General features: G+C 37.0%; 1 protein-coding gene across 2 annotated transcripts in view; it reads right to left on the reverse strand.

Moving 5' to 3' along the window:
* Window positions 1–25,075, reverse strand: part of srgap3 (SLIT-ROBO Rho GTPase activating protein 3) — a 152,555-nt gene that overhangs the window by 6,436 nt on the left and 121,044 nt on the right. Inside the window, exons 12-21 of one of the 2 annotated variants that reach the window (XM_049479080.1) lie at window positions 21,120–21,150; window positions 19,285–19,345; window positions 17,389–17,466; window positions 16,778–16,912; window positions 14,627–14,732; window positions 11,913–12,140; window positions 11,494–11,567; window positions 4,759–4,939; window positions 4,068–4,217; window positions 1,565–1,880 (exon numbers count right to left, since the gene is read on the reverse strand). In XM_049479080.1, the coding sequence (XP_049335037.1) occupies window positions 1,565–1,880; window positions 4,068–4,217; window positions 4,759–4,939; window positions 11,494–11,567; window positions 11,913–12,140; window positions 14,627–14,732; window positions 16,778–16,912; window positions 17,389–17,466; window positions 19,285–19,345; window positions 21,120–21,150 (1,360 nt within the window). Of the gene's footprint in view, window positions 1–1,564; window positions 1,881–4,067; window positions 4,218–4,758; window positions 4,940–11,493; window positions 11,568–11,912; window positions 12,141–14,626; window positions 14,733–16,777; window positions 16,913–17,388; window positions 17,467–19,284; window positions 19,346–21,119; window positions 21,151–21,587; window positions 21,691–25,075 lie in introns of both variants that reach the window. The other variant, XM_049479079.1, reaches the window with a different exon arrangement.

Genomic DNA, 25,075 nt, shown 5'->3' on the forward strand with positions numbered 1-25,075 from the left:
CTAGGGCCCTTGGTGATACGATACAGAGGTTACTGGTTAGAATATCGCAATACTGATACTTGTGATACTGTATAAAAACAAATATTTTGTGATTTTGATAAAATTCTAGTAAATCTATAGTATTAAAAACACATTATGACATAATAAATAAAATCTGAATAACAGAAAAGTTTACTCCTGATCCAATCAGATCAGTGGGTTATAATGAGTACAACACTGCCATCCATTGGTCAGGTTTTACACAAAACACAATAAACCCCTTTCTCACCAACTTTTACATGTGAGCTAATCATTAAAGATTGATTCTATGTTTTTAAAAATGACATTACATTATCACAAAACAAAACATTGAGATGCAGAATTATTTAAACTATGTGCACAGTATATAAAAGTTTTAACTGATATATATTTTTTTAAATCGCTTGTAATTTACTTGTAACGCCATCTGTCTCTGGCTGACTTTTGATCATTAGGCAAAAATAAAAATAAAAAAAAATGGTATTGAAACAACCTCCAACCACCCCCACACACTTGTTGACTATAAACTGTATAATTAAACAAAAGATCACAGAAATAATTGAATCATCTCTCTTCTCAATTAACTGTCTTTCCTGCTGGACAGAATGATTAGAGGATGACCTTTAATCTCCTGGCGATATTTAATACTGACATATTTTATTGATCTAAAACAGTGCCATCACACTGTGTCCATTATTAAACTAATGCTAATCTAATCAGATGAATGGTATGTGGTGGTATATCCCCAGGTCTGCTCATGACTACATTAATACTTTTAAATAGTTCTACTGCCAGAGGGCATTACAAAACTAGGTTAACGAGGTGTTGCAATGAAAATGCTTTTATTAAAATGAGAGTCATACGTTGACAGTCAAAAGTTTGGACACACTCAGTGAGTTTTCTTTCATTTTATGGTTTTATGCATTGTAAATGTAATATTTAATATAAAATCTATAAAGGAACACGTGGAATTATTTTGTAAACAAAATGTGTTAAAGTAGAATAGGTTTTATACTTTGGATTCTTCTAAGTAGCCCATTTAGCTTGGAGGACAGATCTGTACACTCTTGGTATTTTCATCTCAGAGTTTTCTCAGTGTATTGAAGGAGTTCTTGTAGATGCTGAACAATAGATGCTGCTTTTCCTTTATGCTGTGATGAAGCTCCAGCTCATCCCTAATCACACATTTCAGTTGGGTTTAGGTCAGGTAATTGTGGATTTACTACGTAATTTTATGTGTCCTTTAATGGTTTTCATATATTTCATATTAATCTACAATGAAGAAAATAAACTAAATACAGAAATAAAGAAAAAGCGATTGAAGTGAACTGATACATTATTTCAGTGACACATCTAGTAGCATAAGAACTCTTTTGTGCTTCCACATTTGTGGATTTTTTTTAACATTACAACAAAATGTCAGTAGCCCTTTATAACTGTATTTACTATGAATAAACTAAAAGAAATGGTCAAATATTATTTATATATTTAGATGTGTTGTTGGATGTAATTCTACTAGCTACTTGTGAAAATGGACTTGTCTCACCTCAGCTAAGGCCTCAGCCTCCAGGCTCTTGTGGTCTCCAAGGCTGCTGTGGCGTGTGGCCCCTGAGCCGGGCCTCAGCGGGTGGCCCTCAGGGTAGGCCTTTCTCTCAGGGTAGTTAATGCTGCCAGCACTACCGAATGTACCCAGTCTTCTCTTCTCAGGACTCTCCACTCGGCCCCTGCTCACTGCTACTTTGTGTGGGCTGCTGGGGCAGGCGGCAGCTCGAGGGGGCGTGTCCGTGCCCCGGGTGGGGCTCTGGCTCTCTGTGCCACTCCTTCTGCGCGGGATGGCAGCTCCGTCCGAACGCAACCTCACCCTGACAGAGACAACGTGAAGCAAACTTACATACACTGTAGCAGCAGCATCAAAGACTTACAGTTACACATCAGTGCTTACCTTTATTTCAGTAATTCAGGTCAAAATGTGAAACTCATATATTATATAGATGTGTTACACAAAGAGTGATCTATTTTAAGTGTTTATTTCTTTTATTGTTGATGAGTATGACTTACAGCCAATGAAAACCCAAAAGTCAGTATCTCAGAAAATTTCAATATTACATAAGACCAATTGGTACTTTTGGCAGTGTGCCAAGTCCTGCTGAAAAATGAAATCCACATCTCCATAAAAGTTGTGAGAAGAGGGAAGCATGAAGTGCTGTAAGATTTTGTGGGAAAACAAAACTGCTCTGACTTTAGACTTGATAATAAAACACAGTGGATCAACACCAGCAGATGACATGTCTCTCCAAACCATCAGTACATTTTACATTTCGTTTGGAAATCAAGGGACCAGAGTCTGGAGGAAGAGTGGAAAGACACACAGTTCAAGCTGCTTGAGGTCTAGTGTGAAGTTTCCACAATCAGTGATGGTTTGGAGAGACATGTCATCTGCTGCTGTTGATCCACTGTGTTCTATCAAGTTCAAAATCAGTGCAGTGTTTTCCCTCAAAATCTTACAGCACTTCATGCTTCCCTCTGCTGACAACTTTTATGGATGTGTGGATTTCATTTTCCAGCAGCACTTTGCACACTGCCCACACTGCCAAAAGCACCAATTAGTCTATGTGTTTAATATTCTAATTTTCTGAAATACTGACTTTTGGGTTTTCATTGGCTGTAAGCCATAATCATCAACAATAAAAGAAACAAACACTTACACACTATTTATATAATATATATAATAAAGATTCACATTTTGAACCGATTTGCTTAAATAAAGTAACTTTTCACTGATATTCAAATTTTGGTGCTGATTTTTTGTTTTGTTCTACTAATCATTGTTTTTAACAGGTTAAAATGCATATGACATCACAAACAATGGGATTTGTTACATATTGGACATATAACTTATAACATGCTTTATTACTAAAAGGAATTTAATTTATTCTTCAAACTTTCGAGTTTTAATTTAATTTGCCTTCTAGGAGAGAACATTATCAATGCAGGCTGTGGATAATGCACATTAGTTGTGATTCTATTGCAGTGGAGTAAATAAAGCATATAAAAGTAATAAAGCGCTGTGTGTGGATCAGCTAAATCTGATATGCAAACTAGTCTAATATGTCTTAATACAACCATTCCTGGTTTTAATGGATTGGATCATGGCATGTTTAGCATTTGCTATCTTTTCATTCTTTAAAGTAACACTGTCACAAATGTTAAGATATTTGATCATTTCTCCAATAAAAAGTTGGTTAGACCTAAATATATCAAAGCTAAATTTCAGAATTTTGACAGATACAGAATCATCACTGAAAGTAACAAGTGGGCTCTAAGTACACAATTTCACATGGAGCGTCATTTGCAGGGTTCATTCAGTTTTTAACCATAAAAATGTTCTTCAGGGCAAATTTTCATGACCATACGATTGTTAAAACATCAGTGCAGACATGGATATAAAAAAAATCTACATTTATTGTAATTTTTTTATATATAAAAATGAATTACAGTAGGCCTAAAATGAATTTCTTTCAGCAATGATGACACAATCAATAATAAAATGTATGTCAAATCTTAAAATAGCTTTTCTTCATCTATAAATAAATAAAAAACACTAGTAGTCTAGTTGATTGCAAATTTCCATGACTTTTCCAAAACTTATTCAGGCCTTAAAATAGTTATTTTGAAATTCCATGACTTTTCCAGATTTTTCATGACTGTAAGAACCCTGCATGTGGTTCTTGCAAACATTGTCCTGCCTGCTTTACCAAAATTATATAGTGTAGTTAGCAGAGTGCTAAGTCTAAAGCAACAATGATAGAGACATTATTCTCCTTATTACAATTCAGTTCAGCATTGCAAATTTTAAAACTGTTATATTAAGTTAGAAATTGCTTTAAAACCAACAGATTAAAACATTTTAATCATTGAAGTCCTTCGATTTTGACAGGAGTGTTCCTACATAACGCCTTAATCAGACATGACTGAAACCACATTAAGAGACACAATGACATGGCTCATCTTCATCATTTTGCCTTTTACTCTGCACTTTCAACACTCACCTGCCCATCACCCCGCTGAAGTTATAATCAGGTGACTGCTCACATGGAGAATGGAGGTCGTTTTTGGACGAGGCCTTATCATCCAGCAGAGGTCCACTACTCGCTTCACTGTCCGCCTTCTGACTCAGACTGTCAGAAAAGGCGTCGTCCCTGAGAGAGGAGGAGGAGGAATACAGAGGTTTAATGTTATGGAGTGTGACAGGATGACAGGTGCTTTGGCTCACAGAGCCTCATATTTTCGGAGCTTGATTTAAATTTGATTTAGAGCATCTGAAGTAGATTTATGATTACATAAAGCTCTATTAATTTCACCTGCATAGGACTGATGGTGGATAGTGGGTGTTGTCACCAAGACAGGTAATTTATTTATACCTAAACATTATTAATAAGCTTCAGGCACAGGATTTTTATAGATAAACTGAATATACTGTTGTGAAATCAAAAGCATCTTCTGTTGTAATTTTTTAACATCGTGAATAAATATAACTGAATGTAATCATTTACAGTAATTAAACATTACTCACAACTCCTGCCATTCATATATTTTCAAGGATTCAGGCTTAATAGTCCCTCATTCGGAGCCAAGATTCAACCAAGATACCTCATGCTTTTTTTTTTTTTTTAATGTTCCCTTAGGCTGCAGGAACATACAGCAGATGTATATTACATTCTGAACAGTGTAAACACTCACAGGTCCTGCACTACAATGTACTGGTGAGGTATGAGGCCGTCCACCCCGTTGTGTCTCCCCTCCCACCAGTCTTCAGACGCCCGGTGGTACAGCAGCAGAGAGGCTCCCTTCTTAAAGGACAACTCCCGCGGAGTCCGTCCAACATAATCAAACTTAGCAATGGCTTCAATCTGCTCCACCTCTGAGAGAGAGAGAAAAAGAGAGTGGTATTAAGGTAAGATCTAAATAAAAAAGAAGAGCATTTATTATTATAGTCCTCACAGTATTTACCAGAGCTTGCAATTATGTCCACTCACCACATTATTTCTGCACTAAACTTATACTAAACTACACAGTACTTTAAATGGAGATTTTTCCATTGAAAGGAAAATATAGAACATAGTCTATGACTAGGTTTAATTCCTTTCTAGGAAACCAGTGCATAAAGGCTTATTCATAGTCTCTTTATGTAAAGAAAAATTAACGGTAACAAGTCCATTTCAAAGATTGTAACCATAACTGTCCACATACTACTACTGTCCCTTAAGCAATACATTCACTAGAGGGCAGCAACAAAAATAGTGACAGAGAAGGAGGTCATGATAATGTACTTCCTACAAAAAGGACGAAAAAGGCAGTGATGTAAATGACAAAAATAAATAACAGTATAAAAATGTGGTCCAAATCTACGTGTCGCTTAAAACTATGTAGTTACACATTCCAATCCAATGTTACAATCCAAGTAATAATATTGTAATTGCTGGTAAAGAACACACTGATGCAGGTTAAGTAATTTCACGTCAATGTCAATCTTGGCAGTTGTGTGTGTAATAGGGTGAGTGTACTTTGCTACGTTCACATTACAATCCACATTACTCCAATACGTTTTTTTATTTTTTTTTTGCTCAGATCGGATTTGGTCCGATTTGACGGTTCACATTCACAAATGTAAGTGAGCTGTATCTGTGTGTAATGTGAACGAATCTGTCCCTGAATAGCCTCACATGCATACATTAATACGTTTATATAAGTCACCTTCTTTACAAACAACAAAAAAAGTCATATTTAAGAGATGACTCGTATGTAGCTTTATAAAGGGAAGTGGATGTGTTAGCAGCTCATATGTGGAGCATCTTTTGCTGAAGTGGAGAGTAAACAGCTGGTCTGAATGAATTCATGCATTCATGCTCCGGTCAAGGAGGTGAAAAAAGGCCAGGCGGTTTGCTTTTGCTGTTTTTACAGCTATAGCTGCACCAAGAGATGTGTGAGTATGAGAGAGAAGCACTAATTACGGGAAGATGCATTAATTCTGATTTGAAAAAATCGTATTTGGCACGTTCACACAGACATGAAAAAATCAGATCTGAGCCACATTGAGCAAAAAATTAGATTTGAGTCACTTCAGCCTGGTATAGTGAATGTAGCCTTACACTCAGTGTGTCAGTATGTGTGCGAATTTGCACATGTAATAATGTGTGTATAGTTAGTTGTGTATAAACTTATGTTTCTGTTTCTCCAACAGTCCCTCTCTGGTGTGTAATTAGGGCTGTGATTAATCAATAAAACAATATCTTGATAAAATTCAGATTTTATCAAGATAAGCAAAATATTCAGCTACGTCTTACTGACACTGATGTACATGTGCAACTACATAACCTGTACAACAAACATCAATATGTAACAATGAAGTAATTTCACTGTAACTACACAGTTATTACACACTTATTATAAAGTGGGACCAACAATTCAACTATGCATTTCCTTATCATGTTCATATGGCAGTGGATGTTTTTCATTTGTAGTTTGGGTTGAACTGCTTCCTTGTTTTACAGTGGTACTGCTTAGTTCTTTCTGTTCTGTTTTATAGCCAGAAGCTTTCAGAGAATGTGCACAAATACGGACAAAATAAATGCAGATTACAGACAAAAAATCCTTTATAATGATATTTAATATTGAGCAAAACAATAGAGCCTTAAATTAGCTAGCTGTTCTTTCAGTTAGTTGTGCCATGTACCACAATGCCATGGGCTGCAACCAAAAGTACAAACTGTGTACTGAGCATATCATGATAAATGTGTTCTTAATGGTGGTGAACTGATTAGTCTGGTTGTTTTTGCACTTTAGTTTAAAGACAGTTTAAGAGTCTAGGCCGACATGAAAAGCCTAAAAAAACCCTTATGGCACAGATCTATCCACCTGAGGATGTGCTTTCATTTCCTGTTTAATAAACAGCTTCTTTTTTTTTTTAGATTTAGTCATTCTACTTAAAATGCAAAGTGTAAATCAGGCTGTATCTAAAACCTATCAAACCTGTCACCTCACATTGTCTCACGGTCATTAGCTTGGCCAGAGAGCAGGCCAGCGTTTAGCTGTGTGTCTGTGGCAGACAGACAGACGGGTCAGTGGGGGTTAAACACATGCACAGAATAAATAGCCTCTCAGTGGGGAATCTCCGATTCAACCAGCAAAGCCAATCAGTTCCATTAAGGGCTTTAGCCAGGGGTGAAATTACCTACAGACACAGAAGGGACAGAAAATGGAGAGAGAAAAAAGCTCACAGAATTTATTCAGTGTGCAATTGGGCAGAAGGTAATCTCTGGGAGGTGTGTGTGCTGAAAAACACAGCTTTTAACAGAGATAAAGCACTGCTGTCTTTTGGGAAGACCTTTAGTGACCACCGCAGTGTGGGACATATTAAAACTCAGAGTAAGAAACACAGACAGATTCTGACTGCAGTTTCTCATTTCTGCAGCACAATCTAAAGGCACAGGAGGGAAAGGACGGTGGATGGCTCTCTGCTTTCTGCTCTGACTGTTATGGGAGATTAGTGTGTGTTTGGGCTGCATGATTCATCATATTTGTATCATCATTGTGATGCGAGTTCACATGATGAACACACTGTGACTGGATGACAGGGTGGAATAATGAATTGCATTGCTAGAATGTGCTTTTTATTGATAAATATATGTGTATATATACAACTCTGGAATAAAAATAAGAGACCACTTAAAATTAGTTTCTTTGATTTTACCAAATTGAAAACCTCTGGAATATAATCAAGAGGAAGATAGATGATCACAAACCATCAAACCGAAATTTTGCACCTGGAGTGGCATGAAGTTATCCACAAGCAATGTGTAAGACTGGTGGAGGAGAACATGCCAAGATGCATGAAAACTGTGATTAAAAACCAGGGTTATTTTACCAGTGCTCTCTTAAGTTTTTCCAGAGCTTTATATTTATATATTTACACACTGTATAAATGGACACCTTCCAAAATCAGGGATATTAAATTTGGCTACAGAAAGAACAAAATATATTACACTCAGTCTTTCCATTGAGTTTAAAGGCTTATAATTTACAGGCAAATACCATTAAAAAAAACAGATTAATTAGAGTTATGTTTAATTACACTACAAAAGAGTGTGTATTTGCTGCCGATTTATTCAGGGATTTCGTACTTGGAATGCACTGTATAAAAGGCAAAAAGAATTCTAAAATTCTACAAATAAAAATTGGAACAATTAATAAATTGTATAAAATCCTATTGCAGTGTTTTTCCCTTTCCTAATGATGCTGCAAATCAGTGCAGGATATGAGGGAGGGAGTTCACAATTATGAGACAAAATAAAATAAATACAACATTCACTTATCTTGCTTGGTTTGAGTTTACTCCCTCACAAACTTATACTCTGTCCTCTAGCTGAAAGATCTGAAGCTGTAAAGAGCTTAAGATATGAATGTTAGCTAACCTAACATAGCATTAGCATTTGTTTGTTTACTGAAAGACTGTCTGATTTACTTCTCATACTGTCATTGCAATCAATTGCATCAATTATGTTACGTCCCCACTGTTCAGCCCCTGTTTCAGTGAATTTATGAGACAGCTTGTTTTTCTGTGCTTCATTCTGCAAGTCACTGAGTGAATTGGCAGAGGAACAGCTGAATGTGAATGCCCCAAAGGTCTCATTGTAAAGCTTAAGCAAAGACAGCAGAGGAGACTGGGGGAGGAGAGATAAAAGGCAGATGAGGAGAGGTGAAAGAGAAGCTGCAGAGGAAAAAGGAGGAGATAGGAATGGCATTTTCCTCTCACTGTTCATTGATAAAGCTGCAAATACCGTTATGCAAGAATCTCGCCAACAGCTTAGCATTTGAGCAGAGAGAGAGAATAGAAAAAGAATAGAAAGTGAGGAAGATAGAGAGGGTGGTGAGAGAAGATAATGGGAGAGAGGAGAGAAACAACAGGAAAGTGGGGAGACGGGGGATAAACAGAGGAGAGAGACACAAAGCCACACTGTGAACCTTGAATTTCATGGAAAATTAACCCATAGAAATGACTCAAAATGATTGGAAAAAATATTTTACACAGATTGTTCACTGAAAGTTAAAAATGTATTTTTGCACTATAAGGCGCACTTAAAATCCTTTAACTTTTCCAAAAATTGCCAGTGCATCAGGTTGTAAGGAGCAGTAAAGCCACTTTGCTGAAGTACAGCATTATACAGGAGTTTCAGTAAATTTTATTAGCATCAGCTGCTAACTGCGCGGTAGCTCTTTCACAGTTCAGAGGTGAGTATATTGGACTTTAGTTTGTGTGTTTGCCGTCTTAAAACAAGCTACATGGGACAAACCGCTAGCTGATAGCGCCCTGGCTTAACAGAACACTCAGGATTCCTCAGTGTAGCAGGTGTAGTCAGGCAGCATTTACCAGCGCTAAGTGCTGCAAACTGTGGCTAGCGCTGCTGCTAACCGTGCTAAAATACTAGAAATCTGAGCTTTCCTTAAGTTAATGGAAGCACTTCATTCACTGTTGGAAATAAAGATATAACTTACCTTAAACATATAATCAACAGCTTAAATCATATAACCAGGGCATGGATCCACTGTTTGAAAGTACATATATTGAGCTTCAGCATTTAAAAGCATCTATAACTTCCATACTTATATCCATAGACTATCAGCATTTTTATGCATTATATCCATATATGTTAGTGGGGTCAATCATAGGCCGTCTCATCTGAGGGGAAATTTAGCAGACTCAGATTGAGGCTCACTTCCCCTTTTTATTTTCCGTCCTCAAGCTAGCGACACCGCAACCAAGAATCACTCAGGTCAGCATGAGTCATTCGGCCGAGCAGAGCACAAATCATATTGACACATTTTCTGAATTTTTAGCTCTATAGCATAATAAACCAGAATCTTGCAATAAATATTACATATTGCCATTTAACTATGCAATAATCTATACTTATTTTGTTAGAAGCAGTATACATCTAAAGCATGCATTAATTAGTAAGATCGATATGAAAGCTCAAAGTGCAGAAGGCTGAGCTCCTCTTTGGCAATGACGAAAGGCGACAAGACTAAAACCTTAGTCTAACACTTTGGTCTCGGAACGTGACAAACGGAGATTAAGCTCTCAGATTAGAATTGATTGGTTTCGGAGATAATAGGTTCGGAGAAATGTGCGAAGATCAAAACGAAGATCAAAATTCCCCAAATTAGAATTTGTGGATTTCACAAACCACAGGTCTGAGAAATGCTGAATCATGCCGTCATTTTTTTATATAAAAGTCGAGTCAGATGAGCACGAGGTCAGAAAGATTTGGGGAGCCAATACATTTTGTGTTTGCATGCCTGTAAAATCTTTCTCCAGAACTTCTGTAATAAAATTGTAAGTTCACTGTTCATCCTGATTGTCCGTGTCTGCATTTTATTTGAATCAACGAAGAAGACGCAGGACAACAGAAGGGAATTGTCCACATCACCCAAACAAAAAATCAAATCAAAAATCTTACTTAGGCGCCCCCTCCCAGCGACGATACCTACTAAAATTAGGAGGGAAACATGGCGACACCCTTGTTCCTTACTACTTTAGTTTCCATTTGACAAAACTAGTTGACCGGCATGACCAAAATCAAATACAGCATTCAAGAGCTTATTAGCATGGGATATGTTTTCCCTAGATTTTACATAAAGCATGTTAATATGTATAAGAAGCACTAAAACACAATCAATTTCAAACCTGGGTACTACAACAATATAAATTTCAACTGAAACGCTCAACAAAAATTAAAATAATGACATTGCTGCAGAATATATTTCAAATGAACCAAATATGTCAATATAACAATGTGTTTAAACATCTGTCACAATCGTTTGCTCCAAATCTATAGCTGTAATTGTTTACTTTTAATGTGAAAATAATCAAGTTCATAAAAGCACAGATCATAATTAATCAAATAATGAATTGTTTGAATTAATTTAAAATGAATGTCTTAACAAAAACATTGCAATTAGTAACTCATACCTAATAAATATAGGCATGGACAATTGCTGACTGGGTTTAAGAAGCAAATTAACTGGATTGTATATAATGCTCTCAAGCCAAATAAAGACTCAGAGGCTGCGGTTTTCACCATTTCACCATCTGATATCAATTAGGAAGTGCCTCTCTCTCTCTCACTCACACACACACACACACACACACACACACACACACACTTCAATTGAAAACCCTTCCAAAATGTATGTTATGTACACAATTACATAAGAACAATCTACACTGCTTCTATATTTTTAAGAGGAAAAAATACATATATTATATATATTTATTTATATATTAGACACTATATATTTGACACCAATAACCACAGATCCTAAAAGGCCATGAAAGGACATGAAACAGGAAAGATGAATGAACAAATGAGGAGATAAATAAACAAACAAGTCTGCGTGTCTGGTGTCTTCCCGTACCGTCATCGCTAGTGTGCGGCTCAGTTCCGTTGTCAGCCTCATCAATGGTGCCTGGTTCACTGTGGGGGCTGTCACTTTACACAAACACACACACACACACACACAGCTGTCAGTACAAAGGCAGATTCCAGAAGCAGTACACACAGCAGCAGAACTGATACTGACAGTACTGCATAGTAATAGGCATAACAATACCAGTGAATAAAAATCCTTACTATTGTGACCAGAATCACTTAGATTTACACTGCTTCCACTGACACTAACTTTCACTGAGTATCTTCCATTACATGAACTGACTGATGAACCCTCTATTCATCTGGAGCAGAAAATTCAATCAAGCTGCATTAGACTGCCCTATAGAGCACCAGCTACACAGGCTACTCCAGCTATTCCATTTCTGCCCTTGTTTCTCTTCTTACCAGTACTCCTCTCCCCCAGTCATGCACTTCTCGTAGACAGGGCCCTCCAGCTCACGGTGGCTGGGGAAGATGGCCTCGTTGTGGATGATGATGGTCTTGATGACCTCATTGACGTGGGCCTGGCACGCCACAGGGTCCTGACCGTCAGGGATGGGCATCAGAGTCGGGCCAAAACAGATGGCCAGGTTGTAGGGGTCCATCATGTTTTCATCACTGTACTGGGACAGGCTGATTTGAGTGAAGTAAGAAGAAGGAGACAGAAATGGTCAGTGGCTTTAAGACTCTGTGACCATGCTATATGCATTTTTGATTTCATATATATATATATATATTTTGTAATTCTTTATTTTTCCAGTGTGTACTTCCAAGAATTGACATTCACAATATACATTTTTTTTCTTTTTTTCTTATCACTTCTATGACGTATACAGAACAAGGAACTACTAACACTGAGAATGCCTTAAATCACTGTGCAATGAAAATTAAGTAAAACCGATAAAAAAAGAAATAAAATAGTTTTCTGTCTGTTTGTTCAGTCTGTTTGTGTTTCAATGAAATCTGGTCTTTCTGTAGCCTAATAGCAAATGTAATTTTTTCCATTACATATATTTCATTGACTATATTAATCCATTCTTCCATTACTGGGGGATCAGGTATATGCCATTTCCTTGTTACAACTTTTTTACTTGCAATCAAAAGAATATTCGGTAACACTTTCTATGAATGTCATCTTTATTAGACTTTATAACTAACATTCATAATATATTATAATGCATTCATAAGGCATTATAAACATGGCTATAAATATTAATAAAAATGCAAAACCCACTATAGCCATGTTTATTAAGCACTATGACTTGTGATTATAATACATTATAAGCTGTGCTTATGATATACATGTTAAAATAGTATAGAGTATATATCTATCGTTAATAATCCAGTCCTGCAATAAAAAAGTCTGTCACTTCACTTAGAGTGCACAAAGACCTATATATATAAGACCTATAACTAATATTATATTCAAGACAAGTATAATTTATACGTGGTAAACAAAAATATTTATAGGATTACTGAGGGTGTGTTTATAAGTTGGAAGCTGTTTTAGTCGTGATAAAGTCTACAAGCTGGGACTGAGTTTCTTGGTATTGACATATAACATGTTATAAACATAGCTATTAATGCATTATAATCACAGTTCATGATGCATAATAGACATGTCTATGATGAATTATAGAGTTTTATAAATATGTATAGCCATGTTTATAATGCCTTATGAATGCATTATAATGTTTTAAGAATATGTTTATAGAGTCTTATAGAGATGACATTCATAGTCAAGTGTTACCGAATATTCCACATATATCTATTTGATCCTATTGCTTGAGGACTGATCTCTCCTAAAAATAAAAGATCAAATCTCTGGTAAATTTCTATGTCCAATATTTTTTTAGTGTATTGTGCAAATCTGACCAATAAGTCCTTGATTTTGGGCATCCCCAAAATATATGCCAATGTCCAGCGTCCTGACCACACAGTCGCCAGCATTCCTGGTTTTCTTGATTTCATATTTCTTAATAAGAAAATTACTGTATTATTGTTAACCCTCACATAGAATCCTTGAAGTATGTAAACTACAGTACATGCCTTAAAATGTAATACATAACATTTTAAATTGACTCTGATTCAGAATATAACCATTTTTTAACATTCATGGGCAGTTTTCTCAAACAGGATTCAGCCTGGTCTTCAGCTACACAGAATTCTGAATGGAGATTTGCCATTGAAAGGAAAATATAGTCCATGATTATAGTCCTCCATCCAGGAACCTGACCCATAGTGTGTGTATTTGAATTGCATTATTTATTTAACATAAGTACAAATGTTGTCATGTTAGCATAACATTGTCATTTGACAAGTATATCTTTGACATTTAAGTTCCGGACAAGTCTTCAGTGTCTACTTTCATCCTGCAAAACCATCCAGCGATCTTTCATCAGCCTCTAACAGCCGCGCTAATAGCTATTTCCAATAGCTGATTGTATCACCATGTCTGTTGCAGCGCTGAAGAGGAATCAGCTCTCCCTGCCTCTGGCTGCTGATGAACAAGGTTAAATGCAAGTCATGATTCAAAGAACGGCACCCGTCTCTTTTCTTGGCATTTAAGTTCAATACTGCCAATCTGACTCAATTCAAACTGTGAAATAATACAGTATCCAGATATCACTGAGGAACTGACGCCTGTTGAAAACGGGGACTTAAAAGCTAGAGACGGATTATAGAAAGCCAGATCTGAAAAAGCTGCAGGCCCGGCACAGTGACTGACTGCATAAATAAAGAAAGCGTCCGCTTAAAAACTCAAACCCTTTGTTCTGCAGGGGGAAGCATGCAGAGGAGGCATCAATATCAGCACAATAAAAAGGGACAGGTATAGCACCGTAAAGAGTCATGGCTTTCCTCTGGTATAAATACGTTCCAAAGCACCGCTTGACAGACGCGGTAATGAATTGGACATGAACAGTGCAGTGCTGTTCAATAACTCAGAATCTAATGAACGTCTGTGTCTTTGACTGCAGTTATTCATATACATGCTGATTTACTGTACGGCAGCATAAACAAAACAAAGCATATAGGTCTAAGTTCTGCTAGTGTTCACTTTCTCCATGAAATTATACAGTGTTGTTTAAAGAACCCCAGCTCAGCAGCCGCAGACTTACTGGTTGAGGAACGCAAACAGGTATCTCATGACGATGATGATGGTCCGCGGCAGAGTGACAATCATCTGCTGAATGTGATGAACTCTTTCAGCAGACGATTCCAGCTCTAAAACAACAACAACAACAAAAAAATATTATCCCACAAATGTCTCACAATTTCCGGTACATAATAGAGCTACCAAAACCTTAAAGGAACAACATCAAAAAGAGAAAATCTCACAATATTCAATTGTCAACAAGAGTAAGCCAATAAAATAGGGCAATAAGCACTAATGCTAACAAGGCTAACATTTAGCTTTAACAAATAATTGAAACATATATACATGTACCAATAAGCATCATATATTCTACAGGCCTATATCATTATACATTATCTCAAATACGCTTGCTTACTGTATTTGTTGGACTACAAGGTGCACAGAATTATATGACGCACTATCAATAAACGTATATCAGTCTATTTTTATATATAAAGCGCACCAGATTATAAAGCGCATTAAGTGACACTAGTAAGGTTGCCTACATCGAAGTGAGCAAGCATGTCGCCATGTTTCCCTTCTAATGGGAAACTGCCTAAGTAAACAAAACTCTAATTGTTAAAAAATAAATTTGGGTGAGTAAAGCGTTTTCGTTTATTTTCAGTAAGCTTAGATTTCCAAAATTTTGTCTTAACAGGAAGTAAATGTTTGAGAGACTGAGGAACCCTGAGTGTTCCAATAACCCAGGGTGCTATCAGCTAGCGGTTCGCCCCATGTAGCTTGTTTTAACAAAGCAAATGCAGACTACAGTCTGATATACCCACTGCGAAAGAGCTAGCGCGGTTATCGGTTAGCGGCTAATGCTAATACTGCTGCACCCGTAGTTGCTGCTTAAGAAACTTCCCTGAAAACTCACCCTTATAACACTGTACTTCAGCGGAGTGGCTTTACTGCTCCTTAATACCTGACTAGTAGAATTCACACATAAGGCACACCGGACTATAAGGCACACTGATGATTTTTGGGAAAATTAAAGGATTTGTAGTCTGTGTAGTCTGAAAAATACGGTATTTGATTTTTTTTTTGTACAGGTCAGAACAGTATGTTACAGGTTTCAAATATTTGCTGGTGCTCCAAATCTCATTACAACAGTAAAAACAATAAAACCTTGATTCACAAATCTAATATTACTATTATGACTGTTGTGTGATTGACACAGATTGTGAGAAACAGAAAATCTATTTTTTTTTTTTTAGGTATGTCTGATTTTCCCGTCTGATAAACTTGGATAGAAACCATCAAACAGATATAAGTTATAAGTTTTATTCAAGTAAAATAACTTTATTCTTATTCACAGAGAGTTGCTGCAATGTTTTATGCTACGTTTTTAAAGAATTATGCAGGATCATATCTTACAGAAGTCAGCTGAAGCAATTAACTGTTCTGCTATCTCTGTCTTTCAGCTCTGCACAGAAAAGCCAAGTGACAGAGGACGTGCTCAGAATCTTCACCTGAATGTCCTTCACCAGTCAAAAACAGAGCATAAATGAATTAATATGTTTTGTGCTATTTCTTTGCGCTTTTTTATAAACCTTGTCTACCATTATAATATTTTCCTCTGGCTTATCTTTCTTCAGTCTTTCAAAGAAAACGAATGACATACTAATTTATACCTAATGTTCAAAAGATGTTTTGTTGTTTCTATTATTTAGACAATTGGAGAAAAGCTAAAATAAAAATAGCATTGACAAAAATGTGTGCATCATTGACATTTTTGTCAATGCTATTTTTATTTTAGCTTTTCTTAATTCTCTAAATAATAGAAACAACAAAAGGAAGCCTGTATGACAAAAGTGAAAAGCTGTGATGATATAGGCGTGCAGATTGCACAGGGCTTTGTGACAGGGTACAGCTTTACATTATTATCTATTAGTTACAGTAATTTTCGGTACAAAACCAAAGAAGCTTATTGGCTATATCTAAGGTTAGAGAAAACTTGTGCTCATTTTTTGATGCTTTGCCAAATTCATCCTTCAGTCTCAAGCTGCTGCACATCATGCAGGTTTATTACATTTAATATATGTCTGTAAAAAGAAGAGATCACTGAAATCAGTAAAACAAAAAGTTCAAAGCTCTTTCAACTAGCATGGCTGTAGCTGCGAGGAGCACTCACTGATGGTGGAGATGAAGTCCAGGAAGCGCTCCTTAGGGAAAAGAGGATTCTCCAGCCCTCTGAAGTACAGCTTCAGAACGCCTGCCACCGAGTTTATGTCATGATCACTCTGATCGTCAATCAGTGGGTCTTCGCCTGAAAGAAAGAACACTCACGGCTTGAAAGACCTGCTAGGAAACCTTGGGTTTATGATTCATGACTGAATATCCTACCAGCTCAGATCTCGCCCAACATGAAAGCACATTCTGAAATGTTCTCAGAAGGGAGCTTTATCTATTTATGCTCTATAGACTGGAGCAGGGTCAGAATAAATAAACCCATACAGTATAAACTCAAGAAAGGAGGCTTTGTGTCGTAAAAGACAAAGACAAAAAGTGTTGTGGATCAAAGAGGAAGAAGACGACTGGAAACATCAACTAGGAATCTGTGTAGCCTATTTATTGTACAATACACTCAGGTAACTCAATGTCAGGTTCAATTTATAAATGTCAGTCCCTTCTTCCTTATGTAAAGATAATCTTTTCTGACATGAGCTGACAAAACAAATTGCCTAAGTTGGACAGAGAAAAGCAATTCAAAAACAATTAGGGGCTCTACGCTCGGACACCAACCTCTCTCGAATGAATTTTTAATGTCGTTGACTTCCACCTGAGATCCGGGAACTCGAAATATGCCCTGCTGCTGGAGGCCTGAAATAGAAAAAGGAAACATGAAACCAAGAAAACGTCAAAGCCTGCCATTATCTCAGCAGCACAACATCCAACATCGTGAACGCAATCTGAAAACGCATAACAGGGCAGGAAATGCAATCTGGTTGTAAAGCCAATGTTTCGCTGCACGAGGCAGGGGCCCCCTTGGTTTTTGAGGGACATATGGTTTCTATTAAAGCTACTCTGATCAGTTTCTGAGATTTCATTAGATGTGGAGGGCAAAGGGAGAGAAGGCCCCGAGGCCAGCTCAGACATAATAATATGTGAAGCGTAGACAAACAGCGAGGCAAGGGTGGAGAAGGTAATCTGATAAAGGAAATTAAATGAAGACTGCCTATCTGAACTCCATCTCTGAGAAACTCAGAACTGCTGCGGAGGCCATGTTCAAAAGAGTGAGAAGTCTGGAATGAAATGAGGATACTATGGTAGAAAGTAATGGTCTGCTTCTTTTATCTTTTGTCTAATATCCAGAGATATCGCCACTGGGAGGAGTGAGGAACACATGCAGATACTTGAAGACATTTGATACATTTGTAAAATATCCAGATACACTTGTGTGTTTGTAAGACAATGGACAATGAGCTATAAAGCTTTTTTTTGGCTAGAATAAGTATATGCATCCATTTATCCATTAGCCATATACAGTATGGCATCCATATATATACACACTTACTGAAATAATATACTAAAAATGGGTAGGGCCTCATTTTACTCTCAAAACTGCCTTCAATTCTTCACAGCACGAATTCCACAACTTGTTGGGTCCATGTACATAAGATCCTGGTCTCTGATATTATTGCATCACGGTAAGTCCTGCTATTTTTTGTACTTCTATGCTGGAAATTTTCTGTTCTACCAAATCCCAAAGCTGTGTAACTGGATTCTGACCTGGTAATTGGAAGGAAGCCTCAGAAAATAGGTAAACTGTGGCCAAGAAAGGATTCTCATGGTAAGCAACAATACGTAAAAAGACTGTGGCATTCAAGCAATAGCGGATTAGTAGTAAAGGCGCAAAAAAGAGTGCTAAGACCACCTCCAACATCCTAGGCTCTTGACACAAAGAAGACTGGGTTCCATCCAGGCTAAATTTTTCCAGACTGAACTAACTTCAGGTGAACTTTTGGTGAAACTGTGTTCTCTGCAGCCTCAGCTTTCTGTTCTTGGCTGACAGAATTGAAACTTAATACTGTTCTCTGCTGCTGTAACTTCAACTAATCAACTTCACTGCCTTTCGCTTACGACAAGGGGTTTGATACCTGCAGGTACCATTCTAGGTATACACTAAAGACTGTTCTGATAGATGATAAACATTACCTGAGGTGCCGAACCGTACCTGCATTAATATAAATATAAATATAAATATAAAAAGAACCTCACACAAACAAAAGTACAGCATCTGATCTAAACAAAAATGGCTTCCTGTCTCTTGCAGCTTTATGGACACAGCATGCTCTTTTACAGCAAATATGCACAACGGAAAAAGCCCTACAGCACTCGAGCCCCCTATTCCACTGACTCCAGCTCATCCCCTCTCTAACAGATGGCAGGCGAGGAGAACTGTCTCCTTGTCACAGTGCTTCAGAGAATGACTAAACTTTCAGCAGATGTATCTGCACAGATTAGCCTGCATTCAAATTAGCATCTGTGCTAAATCTACATACCTGCCTCCACGCTGTTCAGAGGACTGAATGAATGATGATAAGCTGTATTTTATCAGGGCTCGTTCACAGCCACAAAGAGCTTGTGAGCAAATGCACACAGAATAAACTACATTTTAATACAGTTTATTCTGCTTACCGTAAAGGTTGATGTATCGAATGCAGCTCTCCACCACCAGAGGAATGGGCTGACCTGAATCCTGAAAATGAAGGTGAAAGACAATATAAGCAAAGTGCAATGTGATATATGTCTATGACATAGAAAATCAGCTTTTTTAAAATATGGAATTAGTTGATTAATAGAGGAAATATGCACATACTTTATATAGGGCTCTATGTGGTGCTAGTATGTTATAACAAGCACAGATTCCACTACAAAGATTGTAAATATGCTCTTCCTATGAATAACCATATATCATCTATTTCTACCCAGACTTTTTTTAATTTGGACATCTTTTATTACATATAGTTTTATTAAAAACTAAAATGTATAAGGGGCAGAGTGGTCCAGCAGTCTAAAGTGCTGCCACTATGATCAGGAGATCACTGGTTCCAATCCTGGTCATGCAGCTCGCCATCAACTGCCAGAACCCTGAGAGAGCACAATTGGCATTGCTCTCTCTGGGTGGGTAGATGACGCTCTTTCACTCTTTCCCTCACTCTAATGGTGATGTCGATCACACAAGGCATCTGTGAGCTGATGTATCAGATCCGAGTCACTGCGCTTTCCTCCGAGTGCACTGATGCTACTCAGCAATGCTAAATCAGCAGCATTGCTGATTTTATATGTGTCGGAGGATGCATGTGCTAGCCTTCGCCCTCTTTGTGTGGTGGGGATATACAGCTGAGTAGCAGCTGAATGGGTGGAACAATTAGCCTAGTTAAATTGGGAGAAAATGAGGGAAAATAAGAAATACATTAGAAATACTAAAATAAAAACCTAAATCAGTCAGGACATATTTCATTTCTAGATTTTCTTAAGTTTCTTCTTAAGTTCTGGAGCTACTAGTCGACCAATAAGAAAAAACTAAATTAGAAGTTAACATTATTAATTAATTTATCATAAATATATGCCTTAAAGATGTTCTGCTCAAACTGATTCCCCACTCTTAAATCACCCCCATTACTTTGAATGTTTTTGAGTGATGCTATAAAAGATCCACTTTTGATTCCATAATAAACCAAGTCTGTAAAAGCGAGTGTGTGTGTAGAACCTTTTACTTTTAATTCAGGCAGGTTTATTAAAAATATGGATAAGCATTAACTTGTTGTTCTTGGTAATCAACATTAACCTTTTAAATCCAGCATTAAATTAGCAAACAATAGATGGTGCATAATACTGTATTATACTGGTAGATCATCTACATTATTAGTAGTAAAACCTAATAAATAGGTGCTTCAAAATTTTTTTTTTTTTTCTTCAAGCAATGCCATAAAACAATGAACTATGGAAAACTACCATAAAAGGATAAACAGGTTTTTGGTGAAGAATGTATCTTCTTTTTATAGATTTTTGTAATTTGGTTATGGTTCCTGACAAAATAATTAATAATAAGCTAATTAACACCTAGGCCTAAAAAACCTTCACTTGATCTAAAGGTTCTTTACCTATTAAAATGTTCTTCACACATTTCTGTTACAAACATGGCAATCTATCCAACCAAAAGTGGAAACATTTGAAGAATGTTTATTTGAAAGTGTATATGTTTGGGGTAGTTGGGGAATTAGATGATTGGCTTAAAAACGTTATCCTTTATTCAACAAAATAAAAAATGTGAGTTTGATGTTTGTTATTGTAGTTATTTATTATTTTAACAAAAATCGTTAATTCTGAAATGTATAATTCCAGTTGCATTTTTTAAATGTTGTACAAACACAAACTTTATATAAATAAAGATTACTACATAAGTAAGATTAAACACAGCAATGTTCAACAGGTGTGGAGATCCTACAGAAAGCTCTGTGCTGAAGTACCTGGTTGCGGATACGTGTGTTCCGTCTTCCCCTAGGTCAGAAAGCAATGGCAAGCAGAGCAGAGAGGTGAGAGAAGCAAGAGAAAAACAGTTAGAGAGAAAGAAACGACAGGATCGCCTGCCACGGAGACGACACTGTCGCTTTGAGTCACGGAGCAGCTTGTGGAACGGCTCGAGATGCAGTGCAGGGTGGCCTATAATAGCCTGGCTAACGTACACACAGCTAATCACGTGTCCTTGATATAAAGAAGGACCTCGTTTATCTAAGCGCTGGCCTTGAGGGTTACAGGTTAGCGTGTGTGAATCACAGCCACCCTTATAACCTGCATCATTACTGCTAGGAGAGGAGGAAGCCAGGAGAGATAGAAACGAACAGAGCAGAGGAACGACAGGAGGAGGAGGAGAAATAGAAGCATCCCTCCACCCCAGCAGAGGGCGCGGTCTTTGGCAGCACTGCAGGTGGCAGTACCTGTATGAAGGACTCCATATTTCCATTAAACAGCTTATGATTATAGACGGAGCGCGGCCTGGGCTTCCGCAATTTCTGTGGCTTTGGGGGAAGAGTGGGGGGTCTGGGGAACGAAGACAGCAAGGTGGAACAAAACACACAAACACACACCACCAAATTCAGTGATACACCGGGTACAGTCTAGCAGTGTGATGTAATTCATTATATTAGTGATCCACAAATTAATCAAGAAATCATTGTCATTGAAAAGGGTACTGAAACCTTTGGAATTACATTGATTTCTGTATTGTTTGCTATTATCAAATGTAGTCTGATCATTACAGTCGTCCCAGAAATATTGCTGAACTGAATATAAACATGAATACTGAAGACAACTGCAGGGACGAATGGTCCAATACTCCTCTACAGCATTGCTTCTCTTCTTATTTGCAGCTAAAGCAAGAGTTTATGGAGGTGACTGCTGCTAAGAGGAGTGTAAAGGTTACAGGTTATTGACTTTTTCTCTTTTTCTCAGTTGTTGTGCTCAGTAAAATACATACAGTACTGTTTATGTAAATCAGGGATGGGCAACTTCCATGATGGAGAGGGCCACATTTTTTTCAGCATGACCATTGGAGGGCCACATGACCTCGCACTTCAAATAATTGAATATGAAAAACGCTACAAATGATTTTCAATAAGAACAAATTTTATATGAATTTATATCTGTATGTTTACAGCACCAACATTTATCAACAACTATTTTCTGCATATTAATGCATTTTAATACGGCAAAAGACAAACCGTTTGCTTAAAAAAAGTGCAAAAAGGAAGTCCTTCATATCAAAGAACAAAAAGTTTGCTTAAAAAACTGATTGCAAATACAGTAGTTCCTCTGTGTAAAATAAGTTCATTATAACAAGTCCTTCATAAGCAACAAGGACAAAACATTTGCTTATAAAAGTGCAAAAGGCATTTGAACTCATTTATAACAAAGAACAAAAAAGATTTAAAAACTGATTGCAAATAGCTCATTCAATAATAGCAGAAAACTAGACCACAGAGGCCCAACATTTATTGAAGCTAATGAGAGAGCTGTGGTTTGGCCTGCTGGCTCACAATGGACTGGATGTCAATGTCAATTTTCGTGGTTGTTTGGCAGCGCCCTCTAGCGGTCAAAAGTAGAATTACGTTTTTTTATTTATTTTTTTTTATTTTTTTTATTATGTAATTATGAAATTATTTTTGATCTATTCGCGGGCCGCACTGAGTGATGACGAGGGCCGTGTGCGGCCCCCGGGCCGCCAGTTGCCCATCCCTGATGTAAATGGTCTCTGTGTCATATTGAGTTTGTATAGGATTGTCTATTTTTCTATTTGTGAAACTGACTAAATGTGATCAGACCATATTTTATTAGTAATCAATGCAGAAATCCAGCTAATTCCTTACATTCACTTACATTTTCTAGCATGCACTGGGGATGTTTACACAATGTGCTTAATACGTAAAAAAAAATATTCTGTATGCGTGTCATATTGTGTTTGTGGGTTGTGTCATTTTAAAATTATGACTTATTGTAATCAGACCATATTTTATTAATAATCACTTCAGCAATTCAGGTAATTTCAAAGGCTTTAATTACTTTTTTTTTTTACTATTAAACATTTTAAGTGCATCAAAACCTTGTGTTCACAATTTATATGGTCTATAGGCTAATGGTGGAATTATTACTTAAAACATACACAATGAATACAATTACAAGTATTCTTTAAGCGGTCAGTAGTGCCATTTGATATTTCATTTTTTTCATGTTATAGGAGTCTAAAGTCTGGTCTATATACAACCAATTTTTTTTCTTCTAAATTTTGCCATCCCATTACTCCACATTCCTACAGTAATATCTTCTTTAATAAGACCTTAATTTGTGGTCTTTACATATAATAATATTTAAAATATAGTAAATTCAATTGGAAAACAGGTGTATTTTTCTTTTTAGTAAAAGAAAGGTCTGCAATTTCAAATTGTTACACTTTTCTACAGAATGGTATTTGTCTTCCTGGTGTATATATGTTGATTAGAGATGGTTAAATATATATATATATATATATTTATGAAGCTTTAAAACTTTTGTTTCCTGTTTCTCCCTCTCATGGTTTAGATACGCACTACAACTATCGCATGGATTCATTGTTTTCTCAAGCAAATATGTTATTTTTTGTATCGCTTACATCTATTAACATGCTTTACATTTTTTTATTATTATTTTAAATGTGTTTAAATTTTAAATATGATTCCTATTATTATAATGATTTTTCACGACCCTGAATTTTAGGTGCCCCCTTGAGCACTAGGTGCTCTAAGCGTTGTACATAAACCATGTGGGTGGTGCAGGAGCACTGTGTTTAGAAACCCAAGAGAAAAATCTTAAAAAGTTAACATTTTCCAGTGAAGGTAACAGCAATTAATGATGGGTTTAAGCAAACAGCAGGAGTGTTACACCTTAATGGGCTGCAATTATGATCTGACTGATTTAGCCCTTAATTAACTCATAAGAACTGCACAGAAAGTTGCGTTATCTAAGCTAAGTAAATCCTGCAGCAGCCCCCTACAGCAGCACACGCTGGGCTTTAGCAAAGCTTAATTGCTCTCAAGCGTTGTGACCCACAACCAAATTCAATACGAGTCAAATAGAGTGTGACTCCACACGCGAGCTGCGAACCTCAGGAGAAATGCCCTAGTGAGTGTTTACATTTCTTCTGAAGGCAGTCTTTAATTACGGCCATTATATCCTATTTAAAAAGCATTTTTCTCTAAAAGACTCAGATGCTGACCTGTAAATGTTCAATAATCACAACTTTTGCTTTTTTAGCTCCCTGATTATGCAGACTTGCTTAAAAGACTTATGTTTACGCTTCAAAAAGGTACAGTTATCTGAATCTAAATTAATGCCTGCCTTGGCATGCCACTCAGCAGAAAGAGCAGGTATTCATGGGCACCTGTACAGATGGCCATTCACATCTGCTCACCAGCAGACACCCTTTTCTCTTGCCTCACAGACTGACAGTGAACCCCCCACACCATTACTCAGCAGGAGTTGAAAAGGTGCCAGTGACAACTTGGGGACAAGTCCTCTTCGTCCGCTCTAACGTAACTCAGTCGAGATGCCAAGAAAATAAACATTTGCCCTTCATTCTCTTCCTTTTATCACTGGACTGTTGAGAGTTGTTTTTGCATCTGAAATTTGCAGGCAAATGGACTGTCAAAAGACTGCTTTCATGTGAAAGCACTGCTGTCAAGCAAAGAGCAATCGCACAAGGCTGCAACAGCTTGAAAAAGTATTTTATAGCAACAATACATCACGCAGAATTAGACCTGCTCTGATCATTCGGAAAACAAGGACACTCCATGAGAAAAACTCTAAATTTTAACAACAATGAGAGATAGAGGTAATGTGTTGGGTCATTGTCATGTTGCATGGTCCACCTCAGCTTCAACTTATGAACGTAATA

The sequence above is a fragment of the Astyanax mexicanus genome, chromosome 5, assembly GCF_023375975.1.
Source record: "Astyanax mexicanus isolate ESR-SI-001 chromosome 5, AstMex3_surface, whole genome shotgun sequence".
NCBI classification, from domain to species: domain Eukaryota; kingdom Metazoa; phylum Chordata; class Actinopteri; order Characiformes; family Acestrorhamphidae; genus Astyanax; species Astyanax mexicanus.